Below are 19,430 nucleotides of genomic sequence, written 5' to 3' on the forward strand. Positions count from 1 at the left end.
TAAATTATTGCTGTTTTTGCATTATTTTAAATATACTATTATATATATAATTACTGTAATTCAGTTTTTTCTCTATTATCATGTGCTGCATTGTACTGCTGCCACAGAGACAACAAATTTCACGACACGTGTGGACATTGTTAGACTTGATTCTGATTGATACTGCTTTACTATCCTCACTTGTTCCAGAGCAGTTTTGCTTCGGAACGACATCTAAACTTTGACAAACTTCTGCAGATGTGTGATGGAGAGTACATCGACTGTTGCATCACAGCCCGGTATGGTACCAATGGCTTGTACAGAAAATCCTACGGAAAGTAATGGTCACGGCCCAGTCCGTCACGGGTAAAGCCCTGCCCAGCACTGAGCCCTTCTATGTGAAACGGTGTCGTAGGAAAGCAGCCTCCATCATCAGGGATCTCCACCACCAGGACACGCTCGCTTCTTGCTGCTGAGATCAGCAAGGAGGTACAGGAGCCACAGGAGCCGCAGGACCCTCACCACCAGGTTCAGAAACAGTTATTACCCCTCAACCATCAGGCTTGTGAACCAGAGGGGATAACTTCACTCGACTTCACTCACCCCATCACTGAACTGTTCCCACAACTAATGGACTCATTTTTCAAGGACTCTTCATCTCATGTTCTCGATTTATTCATTATTTATGTATTTATTTGCTTATTATTATTATTACTTCTTATTTGTAATTGTACAATCTTTTGCACATTAGTTGTTTCCTTGTCTTTGCTTTGTGGTCTTTCACTGGCTCTGTTGTTGCTTTGTATCTATGTGAATGCCTGCAATTAAATGAATTTCAGGATTGTATATGGTGACACATAGGTACTTTAACAATAAACTTACCTTGAACTTATAACATAGAAGAACATAGAAACATAGAAAATAGGTACAGGAGTAGGCCATTCGGCCCTTCGAGCCTGCACCGCCATTCAGTATGATCATGGCTGATCATCCAACTCAGAACCCTGTACCAGCCTTCCCTCCACACCCCCGATCCCTTTAACCACAAGGGCCATATCTAACTCCCTTTTTTTTAAATTTTATTTTTATTTGGATAAGGAATTCACAAATATCATGTACTTTTTTTCACACATATAACCTTTTCCATTTTTTTATATGTATAAAACTACAATTATTTATACATTCTTAAGTACACATTGAGATGATATGAAAGGAAAATAAACACTTAAATAGATAATTATGTACTGTGGTAAATCTAACCTATTAGGCTAAGTAATGGTATTAGTTGTTAAGAAAAATGGTAATAATAGTTTCCATATAACCCTTCTGGACCATTTCCACTGGTCCAAACTGGCCTCAACTGTTTCCTGTGGCAGAGAATTCCACAGATTCACCACTCTCTGTGTGAAGAAGTTTTTCCTAATTTTGGTCCTAAAAGGCTTCCCCTTTATCCTCAAACTGTGACCCCTCGTTCTGGACTTCCCCCAACATCGGGAACAATCTTCCTGCATCTAGCCTGTCCAATCCCTTTAGAATTTTATACATTTCAATCAGATCCCCCCCTCAATCTTCTAAATTCCAGGGAGTATAAGCCTAGTCGATCCAGTCCTTCATCATATGAAAGTCCTGCCATCCCAGGAATCAATCTGGTATTCAATCAATCAATCAATAACAGTAGCAATGCAGAATAAAGTGTAAGAATCACAGAGAAAGTGTGTGTGGGTAAATAATGTGTAAAATTATAATGAGATAGAATGTGAGGCTGAGAGTCCAAGCTATCGTACCAGAGGTCCATTCGAGGGTCTGATAACAACAGGATAGAAGCTGTATTTGAGCCTAGTGGTATGAGATTTTCTGCCCGATGGGAGAGGGGAGAAAAGAGAATGTCTGGGGTGGGTGGGGTTTTTGATTGTGCTGGCTGCTATACTGACGCATTGAGAAGTGTAGACAGAGTCCATGGAGGGGAGGCTGGTTTCTGTGACGCGCTGAGCTGTGTCCACAACTCTCTGCAGTTTCCTGTGGTCACGGACAGAGCCGTTGCCGTACCGAGCCGGGATGCATCCGGATAGGGTGCAGTCCACGGTGCATCGATAAGAATGTGAGTTCTCTGCCTCTGCGACGAATGTACACTCAGAGCAGACTCACTTTATTAGTACATCCCATACCTAATAAAGTGGCCATTGTGTATGCCTGACATCTTCTACTGCTGTAGGTTTGACATATTCTGTATTCAGAAATGCTCTTGTAACTTGTGGCTACTTGAGTTACTATCAACTTCCTATCAGCTTCAAAGTTCAAGGTTCAAGTTCGAAACTTGAACCAGTCTGGCCATTCTCCTCTGACCTCTCTCATTAACAAGGTGTTTTCACCCACAGAACTGCCACTCACTGGATATTACATGTTTTTTGTTTCTCGCACCATTCTCTGTGAACTCTAAACTGTTGTGCGTGAAAATCTCAGGAGATCAGCAGTTTCTGGAATACTCCAACCACCCCGTCTGGCACCAACAATCATTCCACGGTCAAAATCACTTAGATCCCCATTCTGACATTTGGTCTGAACAACTGAACCTCTTGACCATGCCTGCATGCTTTTATGCATCGATTTGCTGCCACATGATTGACTGATTAGATATTTGCATTAACCAGCAGGTGTACAGGTGTACCTAATAAAGTGGCCACTGAGTGTGTAAATAGCAAGATCAAGCACTTAGTTATTTTTTTATATTTGCAGAGTTTGTCTGTTGCATATTGGTTGTTTGTCAGTCCGTGTTTCTGTATAGTTTTTCACTGATTCTGTTGTACAGTATTTCTTTATTTTCCTGTAAATGCTACAAGAAGATGAATCTTGAGACAGTGTACCCAGGACATGCCCCCTTCTCATTGCTACCCCTGGGGAGGAGGTACAGGAGCCTGAAGACCCACACTCAGCGACTCAGGAACAGATTCTTCTCTGCCATCCGATTTCTGAATGGACATTGAACCCAGGAACTACCTCCCCACTTTTCCACTTTCTGCACTATTTGTTTAATTTATCATATTTATAGATACTTGTTATTGTCATTTATAGTATTTTCTTATGATGTATTGCTCTGTACTGTGGCCGGAAAACAACAAATTTCACGACATATGCTGGAAATATTAAATCTGATTCTGACTCTGACATATGCACTTTGATAATAAATTTACTCTGAATTTTGAATAAATCCATGGATTTAAGGGTTTCTCGTTCCAATGTTCTAGAGATTACATGCTGTAAAACTAAAGCTCCCAAATTCACTCCTCTCTTGGCTGTCCAAGTGCCACGTGCCGTCTCCCTTGTAACTTTAATTGTCTAGTGACGTGACGCACGCCTAGCTGGTTTACAATGTCAGTACTTTGCTGACCAGTGTTTAACAAGCGCACTGTCGTTTGCAGTTTGTCACCAGTCACAGAGAAAAGCAAACTATTGTTCCAGGAGACACGTGGCTCTTGGAATATTTGTTCTCTCTAATCCTCCAGCCCTCATCTGCCAGATTAAATCACCAGATGTTTACCCTAGAGTGGTTTAAATTAGCAGCGTCGATGATCCCTTTTAAATACTGTATGTTCTCCTCTCCCATTACAAATCCGTACTTTCACCTCTCACTCGAGGGTTCCCAGCCTGGGGTTCACAGTCCTTTGGATAATGGTAAGCGTCCATGACATAAAGAAGGAAGGGAACTCCCGTTTTAAATTTATTTTGATATAATTCTTCATTCTTTATAATTGTTGAATGTTGTTTTTTGTTCAACGCACCACACACCGACACACCACAGCAAATTCCTAATCCATGTAAATGTGTATATCGAATAAAGTTGATCCTTGATCCCTATTCACCTTGTGTGTCTATGCCCTTCATGATTATAGGAACTTCTATAAGGTCATCCTTGCCCTCGTACACTCCAGGGAAAAACAAGTTGCACCAGGTTGGTTCCTGCATTGGCAGATTTGGTGGATGATAAAATCGTGTAGATTAGTCCTGTCTAGGCCTCAGCCTCTTAGAGTCATAGAGCTGTACACCATAGAAACAGGCCCTTCAGCCCATCACATCTATGTTGGCCATCATGCCTATCTACACTAATGCCACTTGCCTGCATGAACTCTACAGCACTGTGCAAAATCCTTATACAGTATATCGAGGTTGCCTAACACTTCTGCACAATGCTGTAGTACAGTGCCTATAAAAAGTATTCACCATCCTTGGAAAGTTTCATGTTTTATTGTTTTACAACATTGAATCACAGTGGATTTAATATGGCTTTTTTGACACTGATCGACAGAGAAAGACTTTTGTGTCAAAGTGAAACTAGATCTCTACAAATTAATTACAAATATAAAACACAAAATAATTGATTGCATAGGTACTCAAGAACATAAGAAATAGGAGCAGGAGTCGGCCACCTGGCCCGTCAAGCCTGCTTGGCCATTCAATAAGATCATGGCTGATCTGGCCATGGACTCATCTCCACCTACTTGTCTTTTCCCCTTCAAGTCAGTATTTAGTAGATGCACCTTTGGCAGCAATTACAGCCTTGAGTCTGTGTGGATAGGTCTCTATCAGCTTTGCACATCTGGACACTGCATATTTTCCCCATTCTTCGTGACAGAGCTTGAGCAGTTCTGTCAGATTGCATGGGGATTGTGAGTGAACAGCCCTTTTCAAGTCCAACAACAAATTCTCAATTGGATTGAGGTCTGGACTCTGACTTGGCCACTCCAGGACATTAACCTTTTAAGCCATTCCTATGTAGCTTTGGCTTTATGCTTGGGGTCATTGTCTTGATGGAAAACAAATCTTCTGCCAAGTCATAGTTCTCTTGCAGACTGCATCAGGTTTTCCTCCAGGATTTTCCTGTATTTTGCTGCATTCATTTTACCCTCTACCTTCACAAACCACCCGGGGCCTGCTGTAGTGAAGCATCCCCACAGCATGATGCAGCCACTACCATGCTTCACAGTAGGGATGGTGTGGTTTTGATGATGTCCAGTGTTTGGTTTATGCCAGACATAATGTTCAGACTGAAAGCTCAATTTTGGTTTAATCAGACAACAGAACTTTCTTCTAACTGACTTCAGAGTCTCCCACATGCCTTCTGGCAAACTCTAGCCAAGATTTCATGTGAGTTTTTTTTTCAACAGTGGTTTTCTCTTTGCCACTCTCCCATAAAGCTGTGACTGGTGAAGCACCCGGGCAACAGTTGTTGTATCACAGTCTCTCCCATCTCAGCCACTGAAGCTTGTAACTCCTCCAGAGTTGTCATAGGTCTCTTGGTGGCCTCCCTCACTAGTCCCCTTCTTGCACGGTCACTCAGTTTTTGAGGACGGACTGCTCTGGGCAGATTTACAGCTGTGCCATATTCTTTCCATTTCTAGATGATTGACTTAACTGTACTCCAGGGGATATTCAGTGACCTGGAAATGTTCTTGTATCCATCTCCTGACTTGTGCTTTTCAATAACCTTTTTGTGGAGCTACTTGGAGAATTATTTTGTCTTCATGGTGTAGTTTTTGCCAGGATACTGACTCACCAGCAGTCAAACTTTCCAGATACAGGTGTATTTTCACTACAATCAACTGAAACACCTTGAATGCACACAGTGATCTCCATTTAAATAATGATGTGACTTCTAAAACCAATTGGCTGCACCTGTGATACTTTTGTATGTCATATTAAAGGGGATAAATACTTATGAGACACTGGGAGGTGATAGGTGAGACCAGGTGAGGGGGAAGGGGGGAAAGGGGGAAAGGGGGGAAAGGGGGAAGGGGGAAGGGGGGAAGGGGGGAAGGGGAAGGGGGGAAGGGGGGAAGGGGGGGAAGGGGGGGGGAAGGGGGGAAGGGGGAAGGGGGGAGGGGGGAGAGGGGGGAGAGGGGAGAGGGGGGAGGGGAGAGGGGGAAGGGGGAGAGGGGGGAGAGGGGGAAGGGGGGAGAGGGGGAAGGGGGGAGAGGGGGGAGAGGGGGAGAGGGGAGAGGGGGGAGAGGGGGGAGGGGAGAGAGGGGGGAGGGGGGAGGGGAGAGAGGGGGGAGGGGGGAGGGGGGAGGGGGGAGCGGAGAGAGGGGGGAGGGGGGAGGGGGGAGGGGGGGGGGAGAGGGGGGAGGGGGGAGGGGGGGAGAGGGGGGAGGGGGGAGGGGGAGAGGGGGAGGGGGAGAGGGGGAGGGGGGAGGGGGGAGGGGGGAGAGGGGGGAGAGGGGGGAGGGGGGGAGGGGGGAGGGGGGAGGGGGGAGGGGGGAGAGGGGGGAGGGGGAGGGGGGGGGGGGGGGGGGGGGGGGGGGGGAGGGGGGAGGGGGGAGAGGGGGGAGGGGGGAGGGGGGAGAGGGGGAGGGGGGGGGGGGGGGGGGGGGGGGGGGGGGGGGGGGGGGGGGGGGGGGGGGGGGGGGGGGGGGGGGGGGGGGGGGGGGGGGGGGGGGGGGGGGGGGGGGGGGGGGGGGGGGGGGGGGGGGGGGGGGGGGGGGGGGGGGGGGGGGGGGGGGGGGGGGGGAGGGGGGGGGGGGGGGGGGGGGGGGGGGGGGGGGGGGGGGGGGGGGGGGGGGGGGGGGGGGGGGGGGGGGAGAGGGGGAGAGGGGGAGGGGGGAGGGGAAGGGGGCAGGGGGGGGAGGGGAAGGGGGGATGGGGAAGGGGGAGGGGGAAGGGGGGTGGGGAGGGGGATGAAGTGAGACACTGGAAGGTGATAGGTGAGACCAGGTGAGGGAGAAGGGGGGTGGGGGTGGGGGTGGGAGTGGGGGAGGGGGATGAAGTGAGACACTGGGAAGTGATAGGTGAGACCAGGTGAGGGGGAAGGGGGAAAGGGGGGAAGGGGGAAGAGGGGGGAGGGGGAAAGGGGGGAGGGGGAAAGGGGAGGGGGAGGGGGAGGGGGAGGGGGAGGGGGAAAGGGGGGAGGGGAAGGGGGCAGGGGGAAGGGGGAGGGGGGAAGGGGGGATGGGGAAGGGGGAGGGGGAAGGGGGGTGGGGAGGGGGATGAAGTGAGACACTGGGAGGTGATAGGTGAGACCAGGTGAGGGGGAAGGTGGTTGGGGTTGGGGCTGGGGGTGGGGGATGAAGTGAGACACTGGGAGGTGATAGGTGAGACCAGGTGAGGGAGAAGGGGGGTGGGGGTGGGGGTGGGGGTGGGAGTGGGGGAGGGGGATGGGGATGAAGTGAGACACTGGGAAGTGATAGGTGAGACCAGGTGAAGGGGAAGGTAGGTGGGTAGGTGGGTGGGGGAGGGGGATGAAGTGAGACACTGGGAGGTGATAGGTGAGAGCAGGTGAGGGGGAAGGTGGATGGGGAGGGGGGATGAAGTGAGACACAGGGAGGTGATAGGTGAGAGCAGGTGAGGGGGAAGGTAGGTGGGTGGGGGAGGGGGATGAAGTGAGACACTGGGAGGTGATAGGTGAGAGCAGATGAGGGGGAAGGTGGATGGGGAGGGGGATGAAGTGAGACACGGGGAGGTGATAGGGGAGAGCAGGTGAGGGGGAAGGTGGGTGGGGCGGGGGGATGAAGTGAGACACGGGGAGGTGATAGGTGAGACCAGGTGAGGGGGAAGGTGGGTGGGGAGGGGGGGGGATGAAGTGAGACACGGGGAGGTGATAGGTGAGACCAGGTGAGGGGGAAGGTGGGTGGGGAGGGGGGGATGAAGTGAGACACGGGGAGGTGATAGGTGAGACCAGGTGAGGGGGAAGATGGGTGGGTGGGTGGGGAGGGAGGGGGGATGAAGTGAGGCACTGGGAGGTGATAGATGGAAGATATAAAGGGCTAAAGAAGAAGGAATCTGATAGGAGAGGAGAGTGGACCATGGGAGAAAGGGAGGGAGGAGGGTCACCAGAGGGAGTTGATGGGCAAGTGAGGAGAAGAGAAGGGGTGAGATGGGAGCCAGAAAGTGGAAATGGGGGAAGAAATTACTAGAAGCTAGAGAAATCAATGTTCATGCCATCAGGTTGAAGGCTAACACCCCCCCCCCACTTCACATTCTGGTTTCTGCCCCTCCCTTTCCAGTCCTGAAGGGGTATGACCCATAACATCAACTGTTTATTTTTCTCCTTAGGCACTTTTCCCTCTCACCTGAAAACAATGCCCTTCAGTTGTTGGTTCCCTTTCCCTGAGAAGAAGACTGTACGTGCTCGCCTATCTACGTCCTGTACGATTTTATAAACCTTGAGACCTTTTGATGGTCGGGGTCAATGATGGATGTTGCATCCCGCCGGTCTACACGATACACAAGCCAGGCAGTTCGATACGGAGAGCAAGCTGTTGCCCATGTAGCAAGCTCCCCCTCTCCACGCTGCTGATGAGTCTAAAGAGACCGATACAGTCTGGTACCAGTGGTGCCACAGGAGTTGTCCTCAGCATTGAACTCAACATCAGACTACCTCAGGGACTCCATCTCTAGACTTTTCCTCAGGGTTTACTCCCGAAGCCTTCCCCATGGCTGGGTATAGCCACAAGGTTTGAGATCAGAGTTTTCCTTCTCCTGGATGACCCGCCAGCCATAGCTGACGTGACCCGTCTGCCCAATGTGACTGGTTTTAAGGTGCCAGTAAACCGCCTTTGCCCCTTCTCCTGTCGGTAGAAATAGTTCCATCAGGCTTCGTAGCTAAGCCAAATGTGAAGGCCGGGATCTGCACTTGGCCGTCAGAGACTATTTGAGATGCACGCCAGTGGGAGCTTATCTCTAACACCACTGCAGGTAGTAACAATCTTCAGGAACCTCGGTCTCCTACGCTCCAAAGAGCAAAGTCCCAGCCTGCCCAACCCTCTCCCTAGAAGTCAGGCCCTTGAGTTCCGGCAGCGTTTGGAATGCTCTTTGAACTCTCTCCAGCTTAATAACGTTCTTACTGAAGTAGGTGACTGCCACTGTAGAGAATCCTACCATTCAAAGTTTAGTATGCCTCCTCAAGGTTGTCACTGAGGCTGGCATTCTTTAAGGTTAAGGTTGAGGATTGGGATGACCCCTTTGGCGGTGCCCTTAATTGGTCTTTTTCACATCGGAGGCAATTCTCTAAGAGGTACAATGTACCTTTTGATGTTCCTCAGGGAAGCTGTCTTGGCCCCTGCTCGTCTCCTTACACATACTCCCCTTCAGAGACATCATTCAAGAACATAAACTTGATTTGCACAGCTGTATGGAAGACACACAATTGTATATCTCGGTTGGGCCTGATGACAGTAACACCCTATCTGGTGTGGCGCATAAACAAGTCAGTGAGCAATAATTCTAAAAACTAAGTGAAGATAACACTGAAGTACTTCTGGCTGGTCCAAGAGCTAAGAGATAAACTTCTCGATTAATTTTCCAACTTGGCTTCCTTTGTAAAATCAGAAGTAACAAGCCTGCGTGTTATCTTTGATTCCGATTTGAATTTTAAATCCCACAAAGAAAGTGAGCAGAGCAGCATTTCTACACTTAACAAATATTGCAAAGGTATGTTGGCTTCTGTCACGTAATGACGCTGAAAAGCTAATTCACACTTTTATTTTAAATAGATTAGATCACCGCAAGGCACTTCTTACTGGCCTTCCAGAGCAATCTATTGACAAACTTCAACTCATTCGGTACACTGCTGCGAGACCTTTAACTGAAACAGGATGAAGGAACATTCCATTCCTGTACGAGCTACTCTGCAATGGCTTCCTGAATCTTTTAAAAATTATTTAAAAGTTCTCTTACTTGTTTTTAAAGCTCTCAATGGTCTGGGATCAAGGAATCGTTTTTGTTTTATAATCCAGCGAGCTGCCTTAACGACTATCGCCCAGTAGATCTCACATCTACTGTGATGAAGTGCTTCGAGAGGTTGGCTATGGCTAGAATTAACTCCTGTCTCAACACGGACCCACCGCAATTTGCCAATTGCCACGATAAATCCACGGCAAACGCGATCTCATTGGTTTCTTCGGGTGCCGTGGATTATCTGGACAATACTAATAATTACGTCAGGCTGCAATCTATTGACTCGCACAGAACTCAGCAGGCCAGGCAGCATCTAGGGAAAAGAGTGCAGTCGACACTTCAGGCCGAGGCCCTTCACCAGGACCGGAGACAAAAAGAGGAGGAGTGAGGGTGAGGAGGTGGGGGGGGAGGGGAAGGGGGAAGAAACACAAAGTGATAGGGTGAAACCGGGAGGTGGGAGGGGTGAAGTAAAGAGCAGGGAAGTTGATTGGTGAAAGAGATACAGGGCTGGAGAAAGCGGAATCTGATAGGAGAGGACAGAAGGCCACGGAAGAAAGGGAAGGGGGAGGAGCACCAGAGGGAGGTGATGGGCAGGTCCGGAGATAAGGTCGAAGAGGGAAGTGGGAATGGGGAATGGTGATGGCATTACCAGAAGTTCGAGAAATCAATGTTCATGCCATCAGGTTGGAGGCTACCCAGATGGAATATAAGGGGTTGCTCCTCCAACCTGAGTGTGGCCTCTTTGTGACAGCAGAGGAGGCCACGGACTGACACTTTGGGTTGGGAATGGGATGTGGAATTAAAGTGGCCTCTGGGCAATCCCACTTTTTCTGGTGGATGGAGTGCAGGTGCTCGACAAAGCAGTCTCCCAATCTACGTCGGGTCTCACCAATACACAGGAGGCCACACTGGGAGCACCAGGTACAGAAGATGACCCCAACAGTCTCACAGGTGAAGTTAAAAATGCAAACACGAGGAATTCTGCAGATGCCGGAAATTCAAGCAACACACATCAAAGTTGCTGGTGAACGCAGCAGGCCAGGCAGCATCTGTAGGAAGAGGTACAGTCGACGTTTCAGGCCGAGACCCTTCGTCAGGACTAACTGAAGGAAGAGCTAGCGTTCACCAGCAACTTTGATGTATGTCACAGATGAAGTGTTGCTTCGCCTGGAAGTACTGTTCGGTGCTCTAAGTGGTAGTGAGGGAGGAGTTGAAGGACATCTTCCAGGTGAGGCGACACTTCACCTGTGAGTCTGTTGGGGTCATTTACTGTATAGAACATAGAACAGTACAGTCCCTTTGGCCCACGATGTTGTGCCTACTCCAAGATCAATCCAACCTTTGCCTCCCACATAGTCTTCCATGGCACTGGAAGGTGTGACAACACTAACACACCCTTAGGTTGTTATATTTGTTGGCGCAAGTTACATATTTCACCGTATCTGATAAATAAATCAGAAACTGAATCTATATTATTTCATATTTATGTATGTAATATACCATTTGTACATGTCTGTGTGCGAGATATAACAAATTAAACTCAATTTTTACAAACTTCTATAGATGTATATTGACTGGTTGTATCACGGCATGGTATGGAAATGCCAATGCTCCTGAATGGAAAATCGTACAAAAAGTAGTGGATATTGGCCAGCCTGTCATGGGTAAAGTCCTACCAACAATCGAGGAAATCTATACGGAGTATTGTTGCAGGAAAGCAGCATCCATCATCAAGGACCCCCACCACCCAGGATAGGCCCTCTTCTGGCTGTTGCCATCGGGAAGGTACAGGAGCCTCAGGACCCTCACCACCAGGTTCAGGAACAGTTCTTACCCCTCAACCATCAGGAAGAAGCTACAAGAGCCTCAGGACCCTCACCACCAGGTTCAGGAACAGTTCTTACTCCTCAACCATCAGGAAGGAGGTACAGGAGCCTCAGGACCCTCACCACCAGGTTCAGGAACAGTTCTTACCCCTCAACCATCAGGAAGGAGGTACAGGAGCCTCAGGACCCTCACCACCAGGTTCAGGAACAGTTCTTACCCCTCAACCATCAGGAAGGAGGTACAGGAGCCTCAGGACCCTCACCACCAGGTTCAGGAACAGTTCTTACCCCTCAACCATCAGGAAGGAGGTACAGGAGCCTCAGGACCCTCACCACCAGGTTCAGGAACAGTTCTTACCCCTCAACCATCAGGAAGGAGGTACAGGAGCCTCAGGACCCACACCACCAGGTTCAGGAACAGTTCTTACCCCTCAACCATCAGGAAGGAGGTACAGGAGCCTCAGGACCCACACCACCAGGTTCAGGAACAGTTATTACCCCTCAACCATCAGGCTCTTGAGCCAAAGGGGATAACTTCACTCAACCTCACTTACCCCATCTTTGAAATGTTCCCACAACCTATGGGCTCACTTTCAAAGACTTTCATCTCATGTTCTCAATACTTATTGTTTATTTATTTTAATTATTTCTTTCTTCTTGCTTTTGTATAGTTTGCTGGCCTCTGCTCACTGGTTGAACGCCCTTTTTGAGCAGCACTTAATCGATTCTGTTATGGGTATTATTCTATAGACATCGAAATTTACTTTGAACATGTAATACGGTGCATGATTATATATATAATGTAATATATAAAATAAAATACAATATAATAAGATTATATATAATATTTATAAATTATTAATATAGTTTATGGTATTTTGAAAAATATATTATTTATATTACTTATGTGGGCACGTGGCCAAGTGGTTAAGGCATTCGACTAGTGATCTGAAGGTTGTGAGTTCGAGCCCCAGCCGAGGCAACGTGTTGTGTCCTTGAGCAAGGCACTTAACCACACAGTGCTCTGCGATGATACCGGTGCCAAGCTGTATGGGTCCTAATGCCCTTCCCTTGGACAACATCGGTGTCATGGAGAGGGGAGACTTGCAGCATGGGCAACTGCTGGTCTTCCATACAACCTTGTCCAGGCCTGCGCCCTGGAGAGTGAAGACTTTCCAGGCGCAGAGCCATGGTCTCGCAAGACTAACGGATGCCTTTATTTATTTATATTACTTATAATATATGATATATTACATTATACCTGACGCTGTGAGCCTGCAATGCTGCTACGAGTAAGATTTTTCTTGCACCTGTCCACACAAACACTCGTGGAGATGACAATACACTTGATCTTGTCTATCTCCAACTCAGCCTATTGGCAACTTTGGTCTCCGTTTGCGCTTGTTTTTGCTTTGGAAATAAATTCCTTCGCCATCAGTGGGTCTGAATCCTGGCACTCCCTCCCCAAGAGTATGCAGGAAGTGCCTTCCCCAGCAGGACTTCAGGGGTATGCAAGGATGGCTCGACCCCACCTTCTCCTGGGAGGCTGGGGCTGATCTTGCAACAGCTAGATCCTGCGAATTAATAACAGAAACGATTTGCAGAATTATCACGGGACCTTCAATGCTTCCACAGATAAGCACATGCCAGGGTGGTGTGGTAGGATGCAAGGGGAAGGCTCTCACCTCTCGGCAAGTAAGAGGGGTAAAGATCAGTGGATACAGTGGTCGATATTTTTTGTTAATATTGTCGTGTGTTCTGAGGTACAGTGGACAGCTTTTGTTTGCAAAACATCTAGACAGATCGTTCCGTAAACACCCTGTTGTAGTTAAAATGAAAACAAATTTCCAATTATAGAAAGTGTGATGCAAATAAACACAGAAAGTGCAAAGGTAGATTGGGAGATCAAAGGTCCATCTTTAGCGTATGGGAGGTCTGTTCAAGGTTCCAACAGTGAGATGCAATCTGTCGGGGTGGTATGCGTTCTAGGATGGTTTGTATCTTCAGGGAGAGGGGAGGGGAGAGAATGTCTGTGATGGGTGGGTCTTTCATTCTGCTGGCTGCTTTACTGAGGCAGCAAGAAGTGTAGACAGAGTCCATGGGGAGAGGCTGGTTTCCGCGACATTCTGAGCTATGTCCAGTTTCTTGTGGTCTATGGAAGGGAAGCTGGCTCCTGTGATGGACTGGGCTATATGCACAACTATCTGCAGTTGCTTGCCGTCTTGGGCAGAGCGGTAAAGTCTTATAATTCACAGGTAGGTTAGTCCAGATATAAACCAAACTCAAACACACATTGAACTAATATACAGCGAGGTCAGCTGAATAGATCACATTGCACAGACCCTGTCTGCAGAAACTGTCTGCAGACAATGTCTTAAGTGGTCACTGGGTGTGTGTTGTTTTGTAGCAGCAGTACAGTAAAAGAATAAAAAAATCACTATAAGGATATATGCACAAAATAACTAGTTCAAAGATCTGATGGTGGAGGCAAAGAAGCTGTTCTCAAAATGTTGAATGTGTGTCTTCAGGCTCCAGTTAACTGGTCACATTGTGGCCTGGTTATGAAACACCAACGCCCAGGAACAGAAACATCTCCAGAAAGTGATGGATATCCCACTCTCTGACAGGCAAAGCCCTCGCCCCCACCATTGAACACATTTACATTAAGCCCCGCCGCACGGGAGCAGCATCCATCATCAAAGTTTTTACCCCTCAACCATCAGGCTCGAGAACCAGTATGCATAACTTCACTCACCACAACTCTGAACTGATTCCACAAACTACGGACTCACTTTCAAAGCCTCTTTAACTCATGTTCTCGGTACTTTTTTTAAATTTTGCACAATTTGTCCTTTTTTGCACATTGGTTATATGTCAGTCTTTGGAATAGTTTTTCATAAATTCTGTTGCCATTATTTTCCTGTAAATGCCTATAAATACTGTACGTGATGAGCTATAAGTACTTTGATCATAAATTTACTTTGAGATTGACCCGTCTTTGACTGCCCAATGGGACTAATGGGAAGAGAGCTTGGCCTGGATGGTACACGCTGCTTTCCTTTGGGAAAAGAAGAGCTGTGTACAAGCATATCTTTCCAGATATAGCTGCAAGAGCTTCTTCTACGCAATCTGTTTCTTCTACCCAGAGCTGAAACACATTTTGGGATGCAAGAATTAATTGAATTGCTCAGTTTCTTGATGAGATTGGGAATGACTGACAAACACCAAGACAGAGACCATCAGACCATAGAATACAGGAGCAGAGTTGGGCCATTTGGCTGCTTGGGTCCGCTCCGCCATTCCATCATGGCTGATTTATCATTGCTCCTCAACCTTCTCCTGCCTTCTCCATGTAAATAACACCATAACAGGGAGGGGAGCTGATGACAGGATGTGTTTGAACTAACTTGGTTACATCAAATTCTAGTTTATTATAATCTGAACAGACCATGACACACCTACAAAACATCTATCACACACAGCACATAAACCAAAATATTACCACAAATAAGTTAATAAGAGTATAATTCAGTATGGATGTAGTGCGAGCACAGGTAAACAGTAATCAGCTCGCTGTGTTGGTGACGAGACCCTGGTGGTGGCAGATATTCATTAGTCTCACGGCCTGAGGGAAGAAGCTGTTGCCCAGTTTGACAGTGGACCCATTTCCGATGGGGGCAGCACCAATACAGTGTTACTACCACCTTTGAGCTGTTTTATGTTCTCTCCTGTTATTACCACCCACCTCCGCCTTCCCCTTTAGAGCCTTCATGGTGAAAAATTTCTTCTGGATTTACCAGTAGATCAAAGAGACGTCAGGAGTGAGAGCCCATCACTCGGCTCCTCAAAACCCTTCTGATCGAGGAGACCGTGTTGTCCCTCTTTAGTGCACGTCCCTGTCTAACTCCTCGGTTTCTGTCAGCGTCACAGAACATTACAACAGTGATATTGCCCAGCCCCAAGTATAAAACAGATAATGGTAGCATGTGTTCCTACAATGAAGGTGTGTCCCCTCACTACCAAAGATCAAAGTTCAAAGTAAGTTTATTATCGAAGTATGCATTTGCAACCATATACAGTGTCAGCTTGAGATTAATTTTCCTGCAGGGATTTATAGGAAAATAAAGAAATACAATGGAGTTTCTTACAAACTATACATAGACAAAGACTAACAAGCAACTAATGTGCAAAAAAGCCAAACCTGTGCAAATAAATAATGAATAATAAATAAATAATACTGAGAACATGAGTTGTAGATTCCTGTCCTTGACAGAGAGTCCATTGGGTTGTGGAATCAGTTCAAAGTTGGTGTGAATGAAGTTATCCCCTCTGGTTCAGGAGCCTGATGGTTGAGGGGTAATAACTGTTTCTGAACCCGGTGGTGTGAGTCCTGAGGCTCCTGTACCTCCTTCCTGATGGCAGCAGCGAGAAGAGAGCGTGACCTGGGCAGTGAGGGCCCTTGGTAATGGATGCTGCTTTCCTGTGGCAGCACCTTGTAGATGTGCTCAGTGGCCACTCCAATAGTACAACGATTTACAGCGTGAGCCCCCTCAGAACCTCCCCTCCCTCAGTACCACCCCTCCCATGGCAAGACCCTCCCTCAGTACCACCCCTCCCACAGTGAGACCCTCTCTCAGTACCACCCCTCCCACAGTTTGACCCACCCTCAGTACCACCGCCCCACAGTGTGACCCCATTCTGTACCACCCCTCCCACAGTGTGACACTCCCTCAGTACCACCCCTCCCACAGTGTGACACTCCCTCAGTACCACCCCTCCCACAGTGTGACCCCATTCGGTACCACCCCTCCCACAGTGTGACACTCCCTCAGTACTGCCCCTCCCACAGTGTGACTCTCCCTCAGTACCACCCCTCCCACAGTGAGACCCTCCCTCAGTACCACCCCTCCCACAGTTTGACCCACCCTCAGTACCACCGCCCCACAGTGTGACCCCATTCGGTACCACCCCTCCCACAGTGTGACACTCCCTCAGTACTGCCCCTCCCACAGTGTGACCCCATTCGGTACCACCCCTCCCACAGTGTGACACTCCCTCAGTACTGCCCCTCCCACAGTGTGACTCTCCCTCAGTACCACCCTCTCACACAGTGTGACCCTCCCTCAGTACCACCCCTCCCACAGTGTGACCCTCCCTCATTATCACCCCTCCCACAGTGTGACCCTCCCTCAGTACCACCCCTCCCACAGTGTGACCCTCCCTCAGTACCGCCCCTCCCACAATACCACCCCTCCCTCAGTACTGCCCCTCCCTCAATACCACTCCTCCCTCAGTACCACCCCTCCCACAGTGTGACACTCCCTCAGTACCTCCCCTCCCACAATACCACCCCTCCCTCAGTACTGCCCCTCCCTCAATACCATCCCTCCCTCAGTACCACCCCTCCCACAGTGTAACGCTCCCTCAGTACCACCCCTCCCACAATACCACCCCTCCCTCAGTACTGCCCCTCCCTCAATACCACCCCTCCCTCAGTACCGCCCCTCCCACAATACCACCCCTCCCTCAGTACTGCCCCTCCCTCAATGCCATTCCTCCCTCAGTACCACCCCTCCCACAGTGTGACACTCCCTCAGTACCGCCCCTCCCACAGTGTGACACTCCCTCAGTACCGCCCCTCCCACAATACCACCCCTCCCTCAGTACTGCCCCTCTCTCAATACCATCCCTCCCTCAGTACCACCCCTCCCACAGTGTGACCCTCCCTCAGTATCACCCCTCCCACAGTGTGACGCTCCCTCAGTACCACCCCTCCCACAATACCACCCCTCCCTCAGTACTGCCCCTCCCTCAGTACCGCCCCTCCCACAATACCACCCCTCCCTCAGTACCACCCCTCCCACAGTATGACCCTCCCTCAGTATCACCCCTCCCTCAGTACCGCCCCTCCCACAGTGTGACCCTCCCTCAGTATCACCCCTCCCTCAGTACCGCCCCTCCCCCAGTGTGACCCTCCCTTAGTATCACCCCTCCCTCAGTACCACCCCTCCCCCAGTGTGACCCTCCCTCAGTCCTGCCCCTCTCACAGTTCTGTGCTCACATGGGACTCTGGGACTTTTATTGTGAATAGCCCAGGATTTAGTGAGCTCCCATTGTCAGGTTAGCTGTGAGCTTCTAGTAATCTGTGCATGCAGGGTGTGAGGTACCTACTTTTACTGCCTGGAGTCCGCCAAGGTTCGATCTGTCCATTTCCACCCAGATTCCGCGTCCGAGAACACTTCTCTTTGCCCGCTTCCAGCGAGCAGTGGGCAGGGAGGGAGTTTTCCCCTGCCTCCCTGGTCACCGTCTCGCTGACAGTGGAACATGTTGCTCTGTATCCAAAGATACCAGCTGGGGAACTCTGCCTGTCCAGCTCCGTCTCTCCAACCTTATGTTCATCCACGTCCTCCCAGATCCTGGCGTCCGATGGAGGTGAGTCAGCCTCTCCCATGGACCATCCAGACTTCGGACTCTGTCTGATGTAACTGTACACACGTACATCACCCTCCACCTGCATCTGCCTAGGGTCTTCCGAACAGACGAGCCAACAGGAGACAACAGAATGTTCTTGTCCAGGCTCCAACGTCTGGCTATGGAAGAAAAGACCTTCAACAGGAATCGAGTTTTCTTCTGATTGCGTCAACTGTAGTGCCTGAATTTGCTGAAGTGCGCACCGCCAATCTGGCTTCAGAGTGTTGGGAATGACTCACTTCAGTTGTCTGGCAAAGGAGATACCAGCAGGGTCCGCGTCTTCAGGAGACAAGCTGTAGGAGAGGCGGGAAATGAAAGAATGGTTAAATGAAGTTTGTGTGGATATTTTATCTTGTTTTCAAGATCAAGTTCAAGTTTAATTGTCGTTCAACCAGACATGAATACAGCCGCACGAAATGGTGTTACTCCAGGGCCAAGATGCTAAACACAGTACCAACAGTTATTCACAGCACAATGCTTGTACAGCACATATACAATATCAGAAAAATATAGTCTCACAAAAAAATATATAGTCCACGATTGTTGCAGCAGTGTGCAGTCGAACGTCACACAGCTTGCCTTCCACCGAGCAAACACTGGAGGGCAGCACCAACACCAGTGTGGACACCACACCACACCACCTCTGGGACCAGCTCCGCCGCCGGTCCCACCAATGAACAGTGAATCAGACCTGCCAGCGTTCCACATGTCTGTTCAAGGGCACCGCTGTCTCCATAGCAGGCCATGATGCAACCAAACAGTGTCACCATCTGACGATGCTTGTGAGTTCCTCCAGTACCTTGTGTGTGTTCATCTGGATTTCTAGCATCCGCAAGATCTCATGTTTCTCTTTCGTATTCGCTTCTACCACCACCCCCAGGCAGCACATTCCAGGCACACACCACTCTCCATGTAAAAAACTGCCCTTCACATCTCCTTTGAAACTACCCCTTCTCACCTTAGATGCATGCCCCTGGTATTAGGCGTTTCAACCCTGGGAAAAAGATACTGTGTCTACTATATCTATGCCTCTTGTAATCTTCTGTCAAGAAAGAAAGATTCGGTTTATTTGTCATGTGTAGACTGAAGCATCAAAACACAGTGAAGTGTGTTGCTTGCATCAACAACCAGGATGTCCTGGGGGCAGCCCGCAAGTGTTGCCGTGCGTCCAGTGTAACATAGCGTTCCCACAACTCACCAACCCTAACCCATACATCTTCTCGGAATGTGGGAGGAAACTGGAGCATTTGGAGGAAACTCAGCAGGTCACTGAGATAACATACAAGCTCCTTACGGAGAATGGACCGTGAGCTTACAATCACTGGTGCTGTAACAGCGTCATGCTCTCCGCTACGCGAGCGAGCCACACTTCAGCCCTGCCGCTCCAGAGAAAACATAGTCATAGTCATAGTCATACTTTATTGATCCCGGGGGAAATTGGTTTTCGTTACAGTTGCACCATAAATAATAGAACCATAAATAGTTAAATAG

General features: G+C 49.0%; 1 protein-coding gene across 5 annotated transcripts in view; it reads right to left on the reverse strand.

Moving 5' to 3' along the window:
- The window catches only part of LOC134349140 (synaptopodin), a 108,344-nt gene that overhangs the window by 34,038 nt on the left and 54,876 nt on the right, over positions 1 to 19,430 (reverse strand). For all 5 annotated transcript variants that reach the window (XM_063053046.1, XM_063053044.1, XM_063053043.1 and 2 more), the window contains one exon: positions 17,640 to 18,232. In XM_063053046.1, coding sequence (XP_062909116.1) covers positions 17,640 to 17,985 — 346 coding nt within the window. In that variant the 5' untranslated portion in view covers positions 17,986 to 18,232. The remainder of the gene's footprint in view (positions 1 to 17,639; positions 18,233 to 19,430) is intronic.

The sequence above is a fragment of the Mobula hypostoma genome, chromosome 7, assembly GCF_963921235.1.
Source record: "Mobula hypostoma chromosome 7, sMobHyp1.1, whole genome shotgun sequence".
Lineage (NCBI taxonomy): Eukaryota > Metazoa > Chordata > Chondrichthyes > Myliobatiformes > Myliobatidae > Mobula > Mobula hypostoma.